Source organism: Cylas formicarius, unplaced genomic scaffold (genome assembly GCF_029955315.1).
Source record: "Cylas formicarius isolate icCylForm1 unplaced genomic scaffold, icCylForm1.1 PGA_scaffold_9__14_contigs__length_23061073, whole genome shotgun sequence".
In the NCBI taxonomy this organism is placed as follows: domain Eukaryota; kingdom Metazoa; phylum Arthropoda; class Insecta; order Coleoptera; family Brentidae; genus Cylas; species Cylas formicarius.
The window spans coordinates 11060620-11081889 of NW_026844365.1; the positions used below are offsets into that span (position 1 = coordinate 11060620).

The 21270-nt window shown below is 38.7% G+C and overlaps 6 protein-coding genes across 10 annotated transcripts in view; 3 read left to right on the forward strand and 3 right to left on the reverse strand.

Annotated features, from left to right (window-relative positions):
- Nucleotides 1–140: 140 nt before the first annotated feature.
- On the reverse strand, nucleotides 141–3193 carry LOC132706924 (cofilin/actin-depolymerizing factor homolog). Its single transcript, XM_060678522.1, has 3 exons — nucleotides 2805–3193; nucleotides 721–1043; nucleotides 141–512 (listed from the first exon to the last, which is right to left on the reverse strand). The coding sequence occupies exons 1-3, from the start codon at nucleotides 2805–2807 to the stop codon at nucleotides 392–394; spliced, it is 447 nt and encodes a 148-aa protein (XP_060534505.1). The 5' UTR covers nucleotides 2808–3193; the 3' UTR covers nucleotides 141–391.
- Nucleotides 3194–5121: 1928 nt separating this feature from the next.
- Nucleotides 5122–11160, reverse strand: LOC132706922 (RNA polymerase-associated protein Rtf1). 2 transcript variants are annotated; one of them, XM_060678520.1, is made up of 6 exons: nucleotides 10876–11156; nucleotides 10231–10595; nucleotides 9392–9783; nucleotides 8343–8911; nucleotides 5524–6043; nucleotides 5123–5469 (listed from the first exon to the last, which is right to left on the reverse strand). In XM_060678520.1, exons 1-6 carry the CDS (start codon nucleotides 10948–10950, stop codon nucleotides 5369–5371), a joined length of 2022 nt encoding a protein of 673 aa, XP_060534503.1. In that variant the 5' UTR covers nucleotides 10951–11156; the 3' UTR covers nucleotides 5123–5368. The 2 variants fall into 2 exon arrangements, with proteins under 2 accessions (XP_060534502.1, XP_060534503.1); XM_060678519.1 differs by having other exon boundaries at nucleotides 5122–6043; nucleotides 10876–11160.
- Nucleotides 11161–11406: 246 nt separating this feature from the next.
- On the forward strand, nucleotides 11407–13522 carry LOC132707181 (nucleolar protein 58). The gene is made up of 5 exons (XM_060678923.1): nucleotides 11407–11555; nucleotides 11620–11696; nucleotides 11750–12175; nucleotides 12230–12915; nucleotides 12973–13522. The coding sequence occupies exons 1-5, from the start codon at nucleotides 11511–11513 to the stop codon at nucleotides 13458–13460; spliced, it is 1722 nt and encodes a 573-aa protein (XP_060534906.1). The 5' UTR covers nucleotides 11407–11510; the 3' UTR covers nucleotides 13461–13522.
- A 247-nt stretch (nucleotides 13523–13769) lies between these two features.
- Nucleotides 13770–15819, forward strand: LOC132707484 (actin-related protein 2). Of its 4 annotated transcripts, XM_060679355.1 has the most exons (7): nucleotides 13770–13932; nucleotides 13998–14102; nucleotides 14159–14173; nucleotides 14368–14388; nucleotides 14453–14611; nucleotides 14670–14798; nucleotides 14917–15819. In XM_060679355.1, exons 1-7 carry the CDS (start codon nucleotides 13885–13887, stop codon nucleotides 15652–15654), a joined length of 1215 nt encoding a protein of 404 aa, XP_060535338.1. In that variant the 5' UTR covers nucleotides 13770–13884; the 3' UTR covers nucleotides 15655–15819. The 4 variants fall into 4 exon arrangements, with proteins under 4 accessions (XP_060535338.1, XP_060535339.1, XP_060535340.1 ...); XM_060679356.1 differs by lacking the exon at nucleotides 14159–14173 and having other exon boundaries at nucleotides 13998–14108; XM_060679357.1 differs by lacking the exon at nucleotides 14368–14388.
- Nucleotides 15750–20603, reverse strand: LOC132707483 (negative elongation factor D). The gene is made up of 10 exons (XM_060679354.1): nucleotides 20573–20603; nucleotides 20452–20506; nucleotides 19962–20402; nucleotides 19765–19914; nucleotides 19581–19711; nucleotides 19341–19528; nucleotides 18092–18555; nucleotides 17614–17754; nucleotides 15935–16064; nucleotides 15750–15875 (listed from the first exon to the last, which is right to left on the reverse strand). The coding sequence occupies exons 2-10, from the start codon at nucleotides 20503–20505 to the stop codon at nucleotides 15841–15843; spliced, it is 1734 nt and encodes a 577-aa protein (XP_060535337.1). The 5' UTR covers nucleotide 20506; nucleotides 20573–20603; the 3' UTR covers nucleotides 15750–15840.
- Nucleotides 20604–20885: 282 nt separating this feature from the next.
- LOC132707197 (protein BTG1-like) overlaps nucleotides 20886–21270 on the forward strand; it is a 62489-nt gene continuing 62104 nt past the window's right edge. The window contains exon 1 of the mRNA XM_060678941.1: nucleotides 20886–21062. The gene's annotated coding sequence lies outside the window, so the exon portion shown is untranslated. The remainder of the gene's footprint in view (nucleotides 21063–21270) is intronic.

The following is a 21270-nucleotide window of genomic DNA, read 5'->3' on the forward strand; positions in this document are numbered from 1 at the left end:
AGTTGTTGTCGCCAGGCATAGAAACTAATAAACATTTTCCAAACTAACCAAAAATTGAAATCTTAATTAAGGACTCTTAAACTTTTCAAAACTCGGAAGTCTCCGCGAAATGACGAAAAGAAACGCCCCACAACCCGTGCTGTCATAAGAACGGCCTTTAATTGGACAATATTAAATGTTACACAAACGGAAAAAAGATTGTTACAGTACAGCAATATATATATTCGAATGAGAAAATAATAAAACCACTTTGGATACAGATTTAAAAATGAAGCTTTATTAAATATTCAAATACTTATATAAATAATACACCAGGGGGATAGTTTCGGTGCGTGAGTAGACAGACAGTCGTATGAAAAAAAAAACATAATGTAAAGCGCCTAGGGCTCCACTATTGGCGATCGGTGGCCCTCAGTTTCTCCTCCACCGCCTCCTGGCTGGCTTCCGACAGGTCCGTCGCCTGGATGTACTTTTGTACTCCTACCAGGGACTTTTTAAGCGCGTCAAATGAGCTGTTGGGAAAAACAAAACTCATTGAGCTACAAGCCCATTTCATTTGAAAAATATCAAACTGTCAGTTGCGTTTCTTTAGGAACAATTATTGTAATTGCACCTATTGCATCGCAACTCGTCAATATGCCTCCCGGTACAAACGACACGCCCCGTTTTTATAGACGTGCCGTACTTGGTGGGAGGTGTCTCCCTCTCAATCCAACTTACCTGGAATACAACATCTTCTTCTTTACTTTGGCGGTGTCGGGGCACCACGACATGAGGAACAACTTTTGCTTTTTGCTCGATTCAGAGGTACCCTGGCACTGGTGCATGTACTCGAAGTCGTAGAGGCCGTAGCGACACTCGCCCGCCCCGCCTGCCTGGAGGTTCTGCAAGAACTGGTCGTATTCTTCATCTCGCGCCCCGATCACCTCCACGTCGATCTGTTTCTCATCCTTGATGTAGAAGATAACGTAGCGGTGCTTTTTGTCCTTCTTGATCTCCTCATAGGTAGTTTTGCACGCGTCCGATACCGTCACACCAGATGCCTGTCACAGCAACGTGACGTCATATATTAAATTTGGCAAAATTTAATATATTTTTAAATTTTTAAGTTTTTAAATTTAAGATATTGTTTCATTCATCTCTCTATTAATTTGTAATTTCTAAAATTATAACAAACATCTAACTTCTATTGAACACGGAAAACTCCGTGAGTTTCGATGACCCTTTACGAATACCTCGACTTTTACAGACTTTCCAGGTTTCTGAGAATCTCATCTAAATATATCTGATTATCATAAATAAATGAAAGAATGAAAAATAAATAAGCTGATAAGATCTCGTTCTCAATACAATTTTTCGTCGAAAAATTAAGTAGACAATAAGCATTTTTTGTTGCTTTGACTAGGGCAAAAACCACTGCAAGAGCGAAAAAAAGACTCAAATTTTTAAAACAAAAATTTGTTCACTTATAAGGCCGATCGGTACAAGTCACTTCCCGTTTGGCCAGGAAGTCCAAAAATGGCGGGCAACACGTCATTATACGCCTAAAATCCATCACACGCAATCGACAACGAAAAATACGAGATATACCTGTATCGATTTTATTAATCATCAACAAAATTATCTATTTAAGCATTATCATTCCGCAAGTGCCTGAACAAACTGATAAAGCTTTTTTTTTAAATTTATGTAGCCATTAAAATAAAAAAAAATACCCGAACGCTTTGTTTCGTCGAAATTGGCATGACTTTGCGACAACATTAAATGACAAGGGTTTGGTTTTCGTTATAATATGAATCATATCGGACAATAATTTCAACGTCCGGGAATTATTTTCTGAGAACTTGCGATTTTAATTTATGCAGAAGCTCGATGTCGTTTACCCTGCGACAAAGCTCGGGAAATCGAGAGTCCCTGCGATAACAGCTGCCCAAATAAAAGTATGCCTCTCGAAGTTGAAAATGTTTTAAATTTTCTGCCAAGATACCCGTAAAATATTATTTTCGATATTGGCACGCGATTCAAAAATATAATTTTAGAATATATCGGTAAAAAATATTTTTTGATGTCTTTTGTTGGTCTCGATAACAGCTATCGTTTAAAATCGATAGCAATTTGGTAACTTTGATAAAAAAAAAGAGGGTCCACGGTTTTCTAACCATAAAAATTGGCGATCAGCAAAAACTAAAAAAAGAGTTTGATTTCTGCTCTAACCTTTGCGGGAGTAGGACAAATTTGGTTGAATTTAATCGATTGCCGGCTATTTTTAGGCTACCCACATGGAGGTTATTTTCAGCAGACCGCGCGTTGTAAAAATCGCCCCGCTTTATTATAAATTAAAATGTATATCAAATCCGTTCATTTAAAACGCGGATCGAATGACATTCCCATATAAATCCAGTTGGATACAACAAATTGTTTTTAGAAATTCCTTTCGCGGAACGCTATCGAGACGAGCAACCTTGAAAGCAGAAGAAAAGTGACTCATTAACCGAAGAAATCTGAATTATTCTCTAATTACTCTTAAAGTCGAAAAACACACCCTCCGGCAACAGAAAGTGGCCGTTTGGCTCGACGAACGATTCCCAATTAGACGATTAACGAGGCCGATGTGGCGGCGAATTAAAAACCGTTTCGTAAGCCGCGTAGGGTATTTCGAACGGAACGCTTGTTCAAATTTAGCACTTGGCAAGCGAAATTTAATGGCGGACCGGCGTAAAATTGGTCGTTAACCACGCAGATGAAACTGGACGATGAAAATGAAAAGCCGAAAGGATCAGAACGCAACGCGATTTGCCACTTACCATATTGAATTAATCCAAATATAATCAAAACTACGATATACAGGACTCCTGTTTGCACTGTGTTTTATACGACTGTTCTCACTGGAGGAGGTCTGACACGGACGTTGATCTGCCGGCAGATGTCGATGCGCACGCGCCGATACGATTATTACTACGCGAATCCTATTTTAAACTATTCTCTAATTTAGGACGCTTTTCTTGAACCTTTTTGGAGAAATAACTCAAACTTAACGCCAATCGAAGTCGTTTCGTTACCGGCGATTCCCGACCTCCCTTATATACCGTTAGAATAGATGTTTGCTTTTCGACGCGCACCAAGCGGGAGTTTTAAAATCGCCTTGCACTTGACGAATTAAATGACTCAACTAACGCCAATCACGCCCATTTAGTGACGGAATCGTTTATAACTATAATCGCAAGTAAACGCAAAATCAAGTGGCAACTCGAAACGTATATTATCTGAAATCGCGACAAAATTTAGCGTTGCACCACTCGACCAATGCAGAGACGGAGAGCTTCGGATGCCCATAAATGGAAAAGGAAGCCATTTCAAAATGGCCGCCCAAAAATTGAATGTTGCCGCCACGCCCCGGCAAATTCAAAGCGACGACTAGGAGTTTAGTTGGTGAAGTCTGGGAGTACAACGGATTGCCAATTGACCTGAGACATGCTGTTTTGATTTGATATCCTTATATGGTTTAATTTCAATAATTCAAATTCAACCGGCACCTAAAAGCAGATAATAGTATTTCCGCGAAGTACGTGGTGCAAGCCTATTTTTAACCATATAAGATAAAAACGCATATTAGCGAAGTATTGCCGATTTTGGTTATCCGATGAATGTGTGCTAGGTCTGTTACTGACGAGCGACGAAGGGCTATCTATATCATTTTTTGTGCTTTGGAGCAGAGCTTTTTATAAATAGTTTGAACTGAAAGCATCCCCTAAATATTGTGGTTATGGTAAGGTAAACATTAACAAATAATCGACTCATGACGTCAGCGGTCCCGCGCACCATAGATAAAAAAAGAATGGACGTATATCGCTCACTGGGAGTAATAATGGCACATATCAAAAAATTGCTATTTTTAGTTAATTGTACCATATAACTCGCACATTTGAATTTTAGCAACCAGCAAAACCGGTACATAGTTATCTTGCTTCAGTTCCGCTAGAGAAAGTTAGTGCCACCATTGAATTTTCCGCGTTATTTAACGATCTTTTTCGCAAAACCGGCACATAAGAAGTGTCTGTGATCACCGCAGAGTACGTAATATTGGTAAAAAGCGCGGAGAAGACAGGGACTCCTTATAAAGTCGTAGAAATGAGTCACGATGATTTTTTTGAATTTAAAAAACTAACTAGTAACTGAAACTTCTTTTAACTTTCATTGGGACAGTTATATTGTCAATGACGCGTATGTTTTCAAAGTAGAAAAAGATGCTCCTGACACATTTATCCACAAAACATCTTTTAGTGAAACTGACTACAGAAGCAAAAGCACTACGCAAAGAAAAATGCGAGCAGGCAAAAATTTTACATAATTTGAAAATTTGAATCTATACCGTGCTTATCAAGATGTCCCAATTCCAAAGAAAACGTGTAATTACTTAAAGGATTTTCTAAAACGTAATGTTATTAAAAAATGTCACAGTCACTTTTACAATAGCCTGAATTGTGCTTTGAAAAGAGTACTTTTTGTTTATTTTCCAAAAACCAGATCAGTTGGTTGTTGCTTTTACTTTTGTTTACGTGCCTTGATAATTCTTGTTTCTTATAATTTTAAGAATAGCTCTCTAACAAAAAGTATAGGTCCATTGTTTTTTATTGTTTACGTGTTAAGAGACTACTAATCTGATGGTTGTTTCTTTTATTAAAATTTAGGTCGTTTGTTTTTCAGTTACAGCTTTTCGATGTTTTTTGTAGTTATTGTTTACGTGCCAAAGTTTATAAAGACACATTTTTTAGTGTTTTAACTTCAAAAAATACTTTTTGATATGAATTGATATGATATGAGTTATCTCAATATTTCAGTTTTTATTTTCCTAAATCACTAATTTTCTCAGATGTGTCACTATTGCACCCAGTGACCAATATGTCCTTTTTGGATGTCACAAGAACTTTTCGTTCTCTGTTGAATGCAATATTTAGGAATTAGGAATAGGAATAGGTGATTGTGTTCGAGTTATTTACGTACGTACACGCACGTTAAAATTTACGTTTATGTTTTGTTTGGTGTCGGTTTAAACCGCAAAAGTTCTGTGCCCAAGCCATTGTTTAATTTTATGGATAGTGGTAGGGTGCTAGAGCCGAAACTAAAACAGCATAAAATTCTTTTAAAATAGTATATTGCTTCTAAATTTAATAATATTTACATTTATCGGTAGGATAACGCGTCGAAATTGAGTGGGACTTTCTTGTTTCCTGCCGAACACGTTACATAACCTTACTAATACATTATCCTTAGGTAATAAAGCCACGAAAGAATTAAATACATCTTAAAAAAAAACACTTACGACGCCTAATGATTAAATACGCGCCACAATCGCGTAATGTTTAAAATACTAAATGAGACCCCGCTTCTTTTTATAATCCTGCAAGTTTAGGCTCCGCTTCGGCGCGAGGTCCTTGGTCGTCGCCTTTGGAAGCACGTTGACCGTCGTGGCTGCAATAACGTCGATAAGTGACCCCCGTCCCCCTTTCCCAAATCTAAACTTACTCGGTAAAGGAACTTCTAGGTCGATCTTGATGTCGAAATCATGGGCCGAAAACAGATCCTCTTGGGACACCTGCGGTTGTTTCTCCACTTGTTTCGCTTTCTCGACGACGGCGGGCCGTTCCTGTAGTTGTCGCTCCTCTTCCGCTTTCTTTTCCGCGGCCGCTATCGCCTCCTTCTCGCCGACCGCGAAGTTCATCCTCGGCTTGGTCGAACGTCTCGTGAACGGGTCGTCAACTTTTTTGCCCTTGTTCGCCCTGATCTCCGCGATGATCGCTTTCTCCGCTTCCTCGACGTTCCGTTTCCGGTTCCGGTCGTTGATGTACGAGATGCTCGAGATCGTCGACGTCCTCATCTTATCCAATTCGGAAGCGCGTTCCTCGAGCTGCGACAGTTTCTCGCTCAGTTCGCGGGCAAGATCGTCGTCGCCGCGGCTCCGCGCCGAATCCCGGTCCTTCATCAGCTGCGTCTTGCGCATCGCGTAATTGTGCGGGTTCGGCTTGAACCGTTCCTTTTCCTTTACCTAAATCGGAAAACCGCAAAATGATATAGCTATCGTCTCGTGCCGCTTTTACACACTAAACACACTTGACACGTTTTTTTTTGCGAAAATTTAATGGGATCTGGACATACTTCGACAAAATACTGCCGCAGAAAGATCCACATGCAAACGCAAAACTCTCGAATTGATGAACTAATTGGCAGCGTCCATGTTGATTGTCTACGTCGCAAGATCCTATTGGTTGCTTTGAAATGATAAGTGTTATTGGCTGAAAGCGAGTTTTGAAACAGCCTCGCATGCGCGTACTAAATTTCACTTTTCAATATATCCCTAACCATTGGCTCTCTGTATTTCTAGCCGCACCGAGATTGCGTAATAGCGACCTGTGACGTCAGAAACTTTCTTCGCGCGAGGTCACGGCAATTTCTTTTAGGTTGTTTTTGTAGTATATCTGTTTGCTCCGACAAAAATTACAAAACAACCCAGAGCGCGATGGAAACATTCGTTTAAGAAGCAATAATGCTAAGCGTAACTCCCAGATCAAGTCATAAAACACACAAAGATGCAAGGCGAGCCAAGGTTTAATAAACAGTACCCTAAGATACCATTGTTCGCACAAAAAAATATTGTGGATAATTGTTAACTTTTGATAATGTGTGCTATAATTGTAAATAGTAACCTAATGTCTCCAACTCATCAGTTCATTTTTGTTGCGAAATAATTATAAATAAATAAATACATTATTAATAATGTGATTTAATTACTGATTGTTAATATTTATATTTACGATGAAATGAACGACAAGAAATATATTATTATTACTAATGGAAAAAAAAACACACTCCAAGAGAAAAAAGTTTTATTTATCACAATTTTGATATTACTTGCTTTGAACGAACCTCTTGCTTTTTTATCATACTTCCCGTTTCTATGTAAAAAAACTAAAACCATTTTGATAGATGAGAGAGATGGCTAAAATTTAATATAGTTTATTGCAAACTTCGCACATTAAATACTTTGCATTTTTTCACAAATGCAAATGTTGCAAATAATTATTAGTTTATTGCATTTTGAGGTGAAAATTCATTTTCGACTATTTCTATTAAAGTAAAGTCGGTTACAGAAAAATTTAAATTTAATACTAAAAAATTATAAATAAACTTCATTAAAGTGTTTTTTTCATCCCTCTTTTCTTTCGAATTTCAGCCTATATCTCAGTAAAAGTAAAGTTAAGCCAGAGAAAAAACAACTCCCAATAAACAGGTTCAAAAATTTAGTCAAAGATGTTTTAATAAAGCAATCATTTTACAGCTTGGACGAGTTTATCTTTTTTCAAGATATCAATAACCATCTTGTCAGATGATTGCACTTCTTCGACTCCCCGCTTTCGGTGATATGTTTCTGTGATAATCTTCATTCAGCTTTAATGTATGTCCAGATGCCCACAGAGCGCTTTATGTTTTTAACAATATTAGGTTGTAAAATTGTTATACCACGATATATTTAATTACCATGACTGTACACATTTTCTATGTTTGTAACATGGTTAAAAAGAAAACGAAATGAACAACGCAATTTGCGATATATACGTTTATACGGACTTTTAAATTCAATTTGAATGGGCTAAAAATTACAAAAAAACAATAGTAGCAAATAAAATGAAAAAAATTGGAAGAAGAAAATTTTCTCTAAAACAAAAAACTCCCACTCCGCTCCAAATTAACTTTTTAAACCTTTCTTGTTTCTTTGGATGGACGGATGCATTTTACATAAAGTAAGTTAGCGAAAAAGTAAAAACTAACAGAAAAGGGTTACAACAGCTGGCTGGTAGAAATCCTATTCGGGCAATTTTGTTTTTATTTAACAGCACCATCATAAGGCACATGGTTATATGAATTCGTTCTGGCAGGGAGCTAGGGAATATATCATCATTGAGGCTTAGTCCCTACATCTACTTTCTTCCCAGCATTTTCTATAAGTAGTTAATTATTTTATTAGGAGTTCTGAAGAAATTTACATTCTAAGCATACAAGACAGAGCGGTAAGCTGTACATTCTCTACTGTGGGATGTTGACGACTTCGAGGTGTTTGTATTTTTAACAATCTGCCATTGGAGTTAAGAGACAAAAACTTTAAACGTTGTCTACTTAAAAAACGATTAAAAATATTTTTGTTATCCAAAACATTTTATAGTCTAGACGAATCCTTTTGAGTAAATGTTTTTTATATCTCTTGTCTAATATATATTTTGACTATTCCTATACAATTTTGTAGTTGTCTTTGGGAAAATAAATATTATTATTAACTGCCAAAAACTTACTATTCTCTCAACGTCCTGTTCGTTGAACTCGTAGCTGATGGCCTCCTTAATGTCGGCCTGCTTTTGCTCGATCACCGCCTTGGTCGGCAGCTCCCAGCCGGCCGCCTTTGTCGCCTCCAGCCATTTCAGATACTCTCCCTCGATAAACTCCTGGTTCGAGACATACTCGAGCCTGAAGACACGTTCCTGGGTGCCGTGCCTCACCCTTAAACCCTTGTTCGTCCGCGTGTTGCCCAGGGTGTAAATTTTTGCGGTCTCATATACCCCCATAACCTCGGCCGCCCGGTACACGGGCAAACCATTATGCTGCCCGATACCGATTTTGATGAAACATCCCTTGGCTATCCGGTCAAAGAATGGCATATGTACGAACCGTTCCAGCTTGTGCCGCGATAACCGGATGTGGTTCAAGTCTTGACATGTTGGCATATAAGCGGGCTTCTCCACCTCCTCCTCCTCTGGCTCGTCGCTCGAACTCGAGCTCGATGAGGACCGCGACCTCGAACGAGATCTCGCCTTGACCGTCGACGATGTTTCTCTGTTCTGCGCCGGGGAGCCGTCTTTCTCACCTAAATTTTCAAATTACAGTATTAATGAATTACTTTATTTACCATTAAGTAATGACAAGAAATTAATTAAACTTTAATCGATCAATTTCTCACTTTAATTTTATTTGATTTAAGAGATTAATTTGATTAATTCAAAAAATAAAATTTCCTAAATGGGTAAAATCAAAATTAATATTTCTATATTCTCCTAGAAACTTTTAATTAAGTACAATAGATAAAGTTAAAATTATTAACTGAATGTGATAAAGGAATTCAGATCCACAATGCCACAATAAAATGAAAACAAATTGATTAATTAATTGTCCACCAGCTAATTTCTCTCCTTTTCACTTTTCCTTAAGAAATTAATAAAATTTAAGTAAAAAAATAACTTTCTTTTATTTCATTTTAATTTAAATAAATTTAATTTTACTGAATATTATCATTCAATTAATTTCCCAAGTTCATTTTCAAATGAATTGAGTTGATTGAGACATTAACCATCGTCGCTGTCGCTGTCGTCTGAGTAAATGTCCGAAGCTTTCAATTTCATCTCCTTTTTTTTCGTTTCGATCTCCTCCTCCTCCCTTTTCTTTTTCTCCTCCTCTTCCTGCCGTTTCCGCTCCTCTTCTTCTTCCCTCTTCTGTTTGCCCTCACGCCGCGCTTTCAGCTCCGCCATCGCGTTCACCCTCTTGTCCACTTTGCCCCTGTTCTCTTCAATGATTTTCTTCCGCTCCTTGCTCCTCTCCTTGTGGTCGATTGAGCTGAAATCCGTTTGTAGTTTGGTCGTGTCCTTTTCGCGATCCCTATCCTTTTCTTTCGGCCTGCTTATTGGTTTGTCCTTGGCCCTTTCCAATTTCTTCTGTTGCCTCAGTTTCTTCTCGATTTCGAATCTAAAAGACGGGAGTTTGACTGCGTCAAAGGACGAATGAATGTGACAGGATAGCACGCTAGATTATCTTTATCAAACACCCTCGCGACGCTTCGCAACTTTGTCTGCGCGATCGCACCCACGCGGACCTAATCATAACTTTTGGCTGCGAATGAAATTGCGTCCAGTATAAAGCGTTCTTTGTATATTTTGGAAAAAAACCGCCGAATGTCGGAAAAATATTTTAAAAAGTTCCTGCTGACTTCTGGAGACTGTGGGCCATTAAAAACCAACAAAGTATGAAACCATGTGAGTCCTTCAGGACATTTCATTACTAAAATGATGAGTATAGTTGTGTACAGGTGTACTTCTGCAGAAACGAATTTCATTGATCAGCGAAAGTAAAAAGTTTTTATAGAATAAAGCTATAAGCGATTAAGGTAACAAATAAAAAGTTATAAAATCACACCTCGTTTTCATTAATTCCCTTTGTTCGATACGCTTGAAAATTTCCGTTTCTCTTTCTTTCTCGGTGAGGCTGGCCAGTCGAGCACGATCCTCGTCGTCTCCCATGAGTTGGTCGTCATAACCATCGTTAAACTCTTCCTCAGAACTCGTAGAGTCAGACACTTCGCCCTCTTCCGGTTCTGAATTATTGCTTTTGGCGTCCTCCTTGTGGATTTCATTTTCGGAATCCGAAGAAACCGTGTCGCGTTTAACCCGTTTGGTGGAATTTTTTGTCGATGCGTCTGTTTCTGACTCGGAAGAGTCACCTGAATTGACTTTTGAATGTTTCTTTTTCTTGTTTTTATTTTTTGCCAGATTTAGGAATTCCTAAGGCAACAACAACCAGATAGAGAGAAAACAGAAACTCAATTCCCAAAAATTTAATAACAAGAGCTACTAAAAAATTTAAATTCAAATTTTTTACATTCTCCTTTATAGGTTAAGCAACAAAAAGCAGTTAGTTTCAAATTTAAAACTTAACAATCTCGGTACGATAAAGTATATTTTTCTCTGAAGTTAACGTACGAAACCCTAGTTTAATAATAAATAAAAATAACTCGCCAATTTATGACATTTTTAGGTTAGAAAGGGAGTAGTAATTACTTACAGAATCATCTAAATCGTCTTCAGAATTATCACTTGAGTCACTATCGATAAAAGCTTGATTTTTTCTCTTAACCATTTTGAATTATTAAATTTGTGTAAGAAAAACACTGTAATAACTTATAACGATCACTACCTCTGCACCAAACATCAAACAAACCGACAAAAACAGACACCGCTCACAGAAGCGGAATGGGTAGTGAAATATTGCTTGTCATATTTTTTATAATTAAATTCCTTTTCTTTAGGTTTATTTGATTTGAAATTTTCATTTCCATTATTTGATTAACTTTTCCGATACTGCGTTATTTATAACACTGTAACAAAAACGCAATCCAAGTATACTCATAATAAAATCAACGGATAATACTACTTTTTTAAAACAATTTTAATTTAATTTTTCAGGAGCACACACAGCAGTAAATTAAATTTCTAAAAGCTCTGCATTCAGAATCAAATTGAATGCGATTTTATCCAATAATTTTGATCCGAAATAACCCTACCTTAATTTTCTGACTAACCAAAATGCTTTTTTCCTTTTTCTTTAAATTCGTATGTTGAGGTTTGAAAAGTTTTATTTTTTTTATGAAACTGCCCGGTTATCAATCTATGAAGTAGTTTCCCACACCATTTTGAAAAATGTTGGTGTTGTTTGAAACGCCGGCGGGCTATGCGATTTTTAAAGTAAGTGCCGAAATTATGTATTTATTCCTAAGTCCAACCTAACCTCAAATGACCATGCTTGCAGCTCCTCGATGAGAAAAAGCTAGAAAAAATAGATAGTTTGTATCAATCTTTCAATTCACCAGAAGCCGCTAACCAAATGTAAGTCATGCCGTCCCATATTTTGCATCAATCAATGGTACCGCCGTTTTCAGTGTCAAATTAAAACATTTTGAAAAGTTTGCTGATACAACTGAAGCTTTAGCTGCCACCACTGCCGCCGTAGAAGGAAAACTATCAAAGAGCCTCAAGAAACTGCTTAAGAAGTATGTAAGTGACGAATTGCAGGAAAAACTCCTTGTGGCAGATGCGAAGTTAGGGTCAGCCATAAAGGAGAAAACAAACTTGCAATGCCTTTCAAACAACTCAGTTCAGGAATTGATGAGATGCATCCGTTCGCAACTCAACAACCTCATGTCTGGTTTTCCAGAAAAAGAAATGACCGCAATGGCTTTGGGTCTAGCTCATTCTTTGTCACGGTACAAATTAAAGTTCTCTCCAGATAAGGTTGACACTATGATAGTGCAAGCTGTGTCACTTCTGGACGACTTGGATAAGGAGCTGAATAATTATGTAATGAGGTGAGAGAGTTAAGTAATACAAAATGTTTGGGTGGTTAAACTTTTCTATTGTAGATGCCGGGAATGGTACGGTTGGCATTTCCCTGAATTAGGGAAGCTCATAACTGACAACATAACCTTTGCTAAAGTGGTAAAAATTATTGGTATGAGGGAACAAGCTTCGTCGTCTGATCTGTCAGACATTTTGCCTGAAGAAGTGGAAGAAAAAGTGAAGGAAGCAGCTGAAATTTCAATGGGCACAGAAATATCAGACGAAGACATTTTCCATATAATAAATTTGTGCGACCAGATCATCGATATGACTAACTACAGGACGCAGCTTTATGACTATCTCAAGAGTCGTATGATGACTATCGCGCCCAATTTGACAGTTTTGGTCGGCGACTTGGTCGGTGCCAGATTAATTTCACATGCAGGGTCATTGATTAATTTGGCTAAGCACCCGGCGTCCACAGTTCAAATTTTGGGAGCCGAAAAAGCATTGTTCAGAGCTCTGAAAACCAAGAAGGATACTCCCAAGTACGGTTTGATCTACCATGCACAGTTGATCGGGCAAAGCAGCACAAAAAATAAAGGGAAAATGGCGAGAATGTTGGCGGCGAAAGCAGCGCTAGCGACGCGGGTGGACGCCCTCGGCGACGACGAAAAAAGCTTCAATTTAGGCGCTGAACACAAGGTAAAACTTGAAGCCCGGCTAAGGATATTGGAGGAGGGCAATATTAGAAGAATCAGTGGGACAGGTATGTTTTTACAGTAGTTTGTGAGTTTCCCTCGGGTTAATTTGCGATCAATTTTAGGTAAGGCGAAGGCGAAGTTTGAAAAATACCAAGGTGTAAGCGAAATCAAGCAATATCCGGATGCCGCCGACTCCACTCTACCCTCAACAAGCAAGAGGAAGCGGTCTGAGTCCGAAGGCCAGTCGGCCACTCTAAAACTAGAGGAAGAAGAAGCGGTCGTAAAACAGGAGGGCTCGGAAAAGAAAAAGAAGAAGAAAAAACCAGAGGTTAAGGAGGAACTACCAGCTGAAACTGTGGAAAGCGAGGGCGCAGTCGATGAACAGACGCCTAAAAAGAAGAAGAAAAAGATAAAACAGGAGGTCCAGGAAGTCGAAGAAGTGAAAGAGGAGGTTGAAGAGCCTACGCCCGAGAAAAAGAAGAAGAAGAAACGGGCTAAGCAGGAAGTCGATGTGCAGGCGGCTGAGGAGGCCACTGAAGCGCAAACCTCTGAAGTTGTAGAAAAAAAGAAAAAGAAGAAGAAGAAAAATTCGGATAATGACGCCAATTAAGAAAATGATTTGAAATATATCCAGTAAAGGTCTACTTTATAAATATATGATTAAAAAGATGATATTCAGTTGTTTTTCTCCGAAACAAATCTATTTTCCAAAGTTTAAGTTGAATTGCGTGGAATTTAACTTACCTCTTCGCAGAATATTGAGCTGCAAAATTAAACGTACAAAATAAATGTCTCAAACATTTTTCAGTATACACGAATAGCTTGCATTCATTTAACTACTAGTTCTGGTCCAATCACAGAGATAGACCTAGAATCTCATTATAGACTAACCAACTTTTTTCCGCCGGTAACTGTCATCGTTGTCAGTTTAGGTGTGGTAAAAACATAGGAAATTAGATAAAAAGCAATGAATCACACGAAAAAGCAAAAATTGTAGATATTTAATTAGATGTTAGTAGAAATATCCAAAGGAAATGGATAGTCAAGGTAGAAAAGTTATTGTTTGTGATAACGGAACCGGCGTAAGTATATAATTTTCGTTAACCTAGCGTTAAGCGAGATTTTTAAATCTTATCTGGGATTGTAGTTCGTCAAGTGCGGATATGCCGGATCCAATTTTCCTGCTCACATATTCCCTTCCATGGTAGGACGCCCTATTATACGGGCGGTTAACAAAATCGGTGACATTGAGGTTAAAGTGAGTAAACTTTGGTACCCATCAATTTTTCATGTTTTCTATCATTTTAGGGTTTACATGTAGATGTAAGTCAGGCGATGGTGTTATGTGTTGAATTTTTTTTAACTACTGTTTGAGTTTAACTCTAATTTGTCTTTATTTCGCTAACAGCACTCGACTAGCGGTTTTGATCAATTTTACGCACTTTTAATGCACTTTTTAATGCTTGGTTGTAAATTATATGTTTTTTCTTATTTCGTGAATTTTTCCATGCATACAGGGGGTGGCTAGTACTCTTCCTGTAAGTAATTTACGAGAATTTTGCGCTTCGCCTCGCGCCAATATTAATTCTCCCGTTGGTATAGGACCTGATGGTGGGGGACGAGGCGTCGGCTCTTAGGTCTTTGCTTGAAGTCAACTACCCGATGGAAAATGGAGTCGTCAGGAATTGGGAGGACATGTGTCACGTCTGGGACTATACCTTCGGTCCCAAGAAAATGAACTTGAACCCTAAAGATACAAAAGTGATTACCGTGACTCGAGTGTCGAGTGATGTATCATCAACACGATTTTTGGTTTTAGATTTTGCTAACAGAGCCACCAATGAACCCTACGAAGAACCGCGAGAAGATGATTGAGGTTATGTTCGAAAAATATGGTTTCGCCGGGGCTTACGTGGCAATCCAGGCTGTGCTTACACTATATGCTCAGGTACAGTGTTATGCATCATAATTAAATAATAAAATTGGGACTACATTTTTTAAAGTTAATTAGTTTGTTATTAATTTTTAGCTGTTATTTATTTAAAACCACATTAAAATTGTTCCAGGGTTTATTGTCTGGGGTTGTGGTCGACTCGGGTGATGGGGTCACCCACATATGCCCCGTTTACGAAGAGTACGCGCTGCCTCATCTCACGCGCCGGCTCGACATAGCCGGCCGAGACATAACCAGGTACCTCATCAAGTTGCTCCTGCTCAGAGGTTACGCTTTTAATCACTCGGCAGATTTTGAAACGGTGAGAATGATGAAAGAGAAACTGTGTTACATTGGTTACGATATTGAAACTGAGCAGCGGTTGGCGCTCGAAACGACAGTCTTAGTCGAACCGTACACTTTGCCCGATGGCAGAGTGATTAAAGTGGGGGGCGAGCGGTTTGAGGCGCCCGAAGCCCTATTCCAACCCCATTTGATTAACGTCGAAGGTCAGGGAATCGCGGAACTCATATTCAACACAATCCAGGCGGCCGACATTGACATGCGACCTGAACTGTACAAGCACATAGTGCTGTCGGGGGGCTCGACGATGTACCCTGGGCTGCCGTCCCGACTCGAGCGCGAAATCAAGCAGCTCTATCTGGAGAGGGTGTTGAAAAACGACACGGAAAAACTCCAGAAGTTCAAGATACGCATTGAGGATCCGCCAAGACGGAAAGACATGGTGTTTATAGGGGGCGCAGTGTTGGCCGAAGTGATGAAAGACAGGGACGAATTTTGGATGTCGCGGCAAGAGTACGAGGAGAAGGGGCTGAAAGTGTTGAAGAAACTCGGGAACAGGGCCGGGTGATGCGATTCCGATTGTTTTTCATTATCCTTCTTAACATGTTCCACCAAAATTTTGCATTTTTCTTTTTTTTTTTACTAGCTTAAGTCAAATCTAGTTAATTATTGATTTTTTATTATTATTATTACTATTATTAAATAAACGGTAATTTTTAAGTTACGTCGGGGAGGGCTCTGTTTTGATTGCCGTCTAGACGACAGTGGTGTAATTTGCTTTGCAGTACACTGAAAACATAAGCATTAACGGGATTAATGACGCGATAACGGGATATGACGAAACCTACCTATAAATTCCGAGACGGGGTCGTTTTCCCCGTCGCCCCTCATGGTTCCAGTGATTTCATCGTTCTCCACCATGGGCATGAAAAGGTGCACAAATTCGGAACTATAGGGTGGCCCGATGGTTTCCAATACCTGAGGAAAAAACATTCGATCGATCCGAAGCCATTAATAGGACTCAAATCTTACTTCAATCACCATGGCGATGACAGCTCGTAAATTCGACAGTTTTCAAATTGTATGAGACACAGTTATGGTAGTTATGGTTCTTATATTATTTAATAGCTTAAATTTGTCTACTTTGTTTAGTTGGCAATGAACCTGCCCTTCAAGGATATTAACTTTTGGTCTTAAATTGTAAATTTTTTGGTTAGTAAGCAAAATCCAAATAAATATAAAAGCTAATGTGCGTGGTATTTCCGAAGTCCACTGGAGCATGTGGACAGCTTGTTTAACAACTCCGTGCTGATAAAATAATTCACTCTGCTGTCACGTAATGGACACAAGCCGCGATGATGTCCTCACTAACCAAGGCCTATACGAGGTGTGTTCAGAAAGTAGGGTAACTTGTAATTGGGCGGGCTACCTACATTCGATCTTCGACATTTTTTTTGTTATGTTGGTACACGTGTCCCTAACATATGTTCGCAGTTTATATTAGTTTGCACGTTTACATTTTTTTGTGAGACAGAAGCATTAGACAGACGTGCTTTGTGATCTCGGCACTTTTTTTGCCAGTAAAAAAGATGAAACGTTGGCAATGGCATTCCGTGAATCTACTTTGAGCAAAAAAATGTTTAATAAGTGGTACAATCTGTTCCAAAATGGCCGAGAAGACGCCGATGACGAACCTCGCCCTAGACGCCCCAGCACATCAATAACTGACGAAAGCGTTAAAGAAGTGAAACTTATGGTGTTGAAAATCATCGAGTCACTATTAGAGAAGTGGCTGAAGACGTCGGCATCTCTATTGGCTCGTGCCATGCAATTGTTTCCTAAGTTTTGGCCATAAAACGTACAAGAAAAAAATTTGTTCCAAAACTGTCTAATTTTGAACAAAAGGATGATCGAAGGAGCGTCGTTTAAGGAACTGTTAAACGACGTCAATAATGATCCTGATATAGTCAAAAAGGTCATAACGGATCATGAGTATGAAGTCCAAAAACCAAAGCGCAGTCGTCCCAATGGGGGAAACCAGAATCGCCAAGACCCAAAAAGTTCGATGAAATGTTAAGTTTTTGCATTGATTATCGTGACATAGTACATCAAGAGTTCTTACCACGAAGTTCTATGGTTAATAAAGAGTATTACCTCGGAGTTATGCGCCGTTTGCGATAAGCAATACGGAGAAAACGTCCATAATTTTGGGAAAAACACAACCGGAATCATGCCTCCACCACCATATTCACCATATTTGCTGTCCCAAAACTCAAGAAACCCATGAAAGGAAGAAGGTTTGGAACGAATGAGGTGATAAAAAAAATCGCTGGAAGAACTCAAGGCTATACTAGAAAGTGCTTTGAGGATTAAAAAAAAAAACTTGGCACAAGTGTATTATATCAAGGGGGAGGGGGGGATTAGTTTCATTTTGATGAATAAGTAAATAAATACCTTTTGATAAAACTTAAAACTCACCTTACTTTTTGAGCACACCCCGTATATAGAATGTGTACACAAAACTTACCTCTGTAACAAAATATCGTATCAAAGAGATATCGGTGTCGCCACGTTGCCAGCATTGTTTTATGTATTTTACAACGGGTACCACGTACCCAGAGCACAACAGGTTCACCATTCTATCCAAGACCATTTTCCTCATCTCCAACTAAAACATGTGGTACATAAGGTGAGAAATGTTCCGCAAAATCTCGTTTAACGAGATCAATAAAACCCCTAACACATTGTAAGTCAAATAATAAAAAAAAACAGCTGGCGTCATTACTTGGACACTTCTCCAAGGGAATTTTTTTTAGGGCCCAACAACAGTCAATTTGAAAATACGTTTCAAAGACTTACAATTTTTGATATTCTAAATAGCTAATTACCTTTTAGATTTTCTGAATAAAACCTGATATTGGACAGGTTAAAATTTATTTGAATGTTAGAAAATAAAAATTTAACGGGAAAAATCTGTATCCAACTTATAGGTGTAAAAATCTCACCTGAACCAAGATTTCCAGCTCGTCCTGCTTAGATTCGAATAACCTAATTAACAATTCCAAAACCTGGTTGTGTAACAGGCTGTGACAGGTCGCAACTTCGTCCAACAATGCCAAATGGATTGGAGTGTGCTCGGTCGATAATTTAAAATAACTCGGCTCGGTTACCGTACATTCGACCCACCTTATCACCCCCAACGACACCACAGGAAACCTCAACGACTGATAGATAGTCGCCAGCTCCGCCATTAGCTCAGAACTCCCTTTGTTGCCGTTGCAAATATTGTGCACTGTTTCGATGGCTCTAATTGTCGCTTGCAGCTCCTCCTTGTTGCAAACTCGTTTTTGGCCCTTCTTCGGTTGCACCTCGCTGACGCTTGCAGCGTATGCCAGCAGATGGATGTATTTTGGCTTGTGGTCGGGGTTTAGTTTCACACCCGGTTTAAACAAAGCATCTACTAAGAGCTCTGCAAGAGGAGGATTAACAAACTTTTAATGTTATCTGTGATTGTGGCTGAAAGTGATTTTAATAATTTTCGCAGGTGGGAAGACCAATATATTTCCTTCTATATCCCTATAGGAACTGTTTGGACCTTTTATTAGGTAATTTTTATTTCGGCATTTACTTTATCCTTAGTTCAGGTGTGTGCACTTGATGAAAAATAACATTAGTATATTGGGGTATAAAAATTTAAAAAAAATAAGATTTTCTTTTGTTTTATTGTACATTAACTGTCACCTTTTAGATATTTTTATTTATCTAGTTTCCAAAAACATCTAACGCATGCACAACATCGAACATCGTTACATATTTGAGTCAGTAGTTGAAAGGTAAATTTTTGTAAGAGAGACATTTATAATGTCCTTTTCGATTTTTTGAAAAAAGGGTTTAAATTATTTTTTAAATGCTAATGTGTGAGATGTAATTTAGGAAGATGTTAAGTCCCTAACATTATTTCTAATTTACAAGGTCTGCCTGGAACCTCAATGGGGGATTGATAAAAAATATTGCGCCAAATAATTTATCTTCCTTCAAATAAGAAAGAAACTGAGACTTAATCTAAGGTTTCAAGATAACTTCAAGAAAAAAGAACCTGAAAAAACTAAAAATTTTAAATTCCTAATCATGTCAATAAAAATAGTTTTTTTTTTAATTACAATTTTTGGCCACTGCTGATATTCAATAAAGTGGCATGGGAGATGCAAAAAGTTTCTAAAATCTATAGTCAGGCTTAGGAATAATAAAACTAACCCAAAAATTGCGGCGTTCGGATAAGGTCTATTGGGGGCGGATCCGTCGTATTGTAATTGCGGTAGAGTACGGAAATGTCAGCAGGGTTTAATGTGTTTTTTGACAGCATCGCCGTCAGTGCCTGGCACGCTTGCGGATAGCCTGAAGCTCCGTTCAGCGCCATTGTTATCGGCGTTATGTCATTACCACTAAAAACTCAGGAATAAAAGATGCCAAGGCAAGGAATTGACGATTATTTACTTTTTCTGAGCACATTTCATGATTTCTTGTGACAACCGCTTCATGCTACTACCTCCTTTAGACTCTCTTGCTAGGATGTGTATAACAAGCTGACTGTACACGTAGGTGTGTTGCCCGTGGCACACCATTTTCTAAAATTAAAAACTTATTTACTCAACCAATAATCTTGAAACAAGTAACTAACCGCGCATTCTTTGCTCGTATTCTGCCATTCATCGGGGCTAGTGAGGAAACTTGTAATTGATGTTTTCAAAACCCTGGAAAACACTTCCAACTGCTGTGCGGCCGTCGATATACTCGTTATCTCTCCTTGAAAGCCCGCGTCGGAAATAAGCTGCAAAAGTTTCATAATAAAGTATTCTCTGTCTTTAGAGGACCTACTTTGATTGTGAAATTAAGCATCAAACAGTCGGGATACTCTTCTGCGAGGCGATAAATCAGTGATCTCCATGTGGGGTGCTCAATTAACTGAGTCAGCCAGGCGGGCGTCTCCCCTTCCTCAGTAAAAATTGTGTCTGCTTTTTTGGGGTCAAAAGTTTTTAAAATCATTTCTTTCAGATGGTTTTCAACCATCGCTTGGACGTCGGTCACTTTCACGCCCCCGATGATCAACCATTCGGCTATCAGATTAGCCATTTGAGCGACCGCAGTGTAGTTTTGTGATAACTCCTCAATGACTTGCAAGGGATTTCCCCCTGCTTGAAAATATCGCTTTAACTGAGAAAAAATACCGGGTTCCATGATATAATCCGGCGTGGCGAATTTTTCAGCGCAATCTGCCAATACGTGTTCCGGGTTTTCCGCTTCTTCAGCTCCCTCAGACTAAAAATTACAAATCAAATAAACGTTATCGCTGACTGAAAATAAGTACTTCGTTATCCCTTTCTCCATTGTCCCACGGCCTATCGTCGTAGTCTTCATCCATCCTAAAATAAAAGTAAGGGAATATTCAATTAAGGGTAATTTTAAAGGCGAATATTTAAAAAAACAACCTTTGGAAGTAGTTGGTGTTTGCATGCTCTCTTCCTCTTTTGGCTTGTTCATATTCTTCTTTTCAACTGTTGACCTACCGCCCGATATGTAATCGCAGTTTGTCGTCATGGGCCTTGGCTATTTATAATTGTTCGCCAGGACCGTTCGAGTATTATTTTTTTAACGAAACGTCTTCGATTATTCGTATGGAATGTGAATTATCTCATGAGTGCGCTAATTTTCGAAAATTCGTCAATTAAAAGGAAATTATGAGCGCTTGCGCACGGAGCGCAGAGAAAAGATGATTGTTCAGTTTCTGGACGGACAAACTGCGCAAGGACTGCGAGGAGTCAGTTTGTGATTCAGTTCCGCCTAGTCAGTGTGTGTGCGACGTTATTTTTAGTTCGTGTTTACGTGTCTCGTGTGTTTCTGCCTGGTAAACTTTTTTTTTGTAGTTTTTAGACATTTCCCCACGCTTGGATCGTCGTTTTGCACCTCTCCCACGATAAGGTAAGCATCTCGCCATAAATTTCATCGAAAACGTATGTAGAACGTGCAAACTTTAACGAAATATGTCACACTTTCCATCAACGAGGTGAAGTAACGTTACCCAGCGTTGCGACACGGTGCGTTTAACGCGTATCGGTTTCCAGAACTTTTCTAAGAAAACCCGAGGGCAATTTTAATAGTAAAGAAACGAAAGGTGTTTTTAATGGGA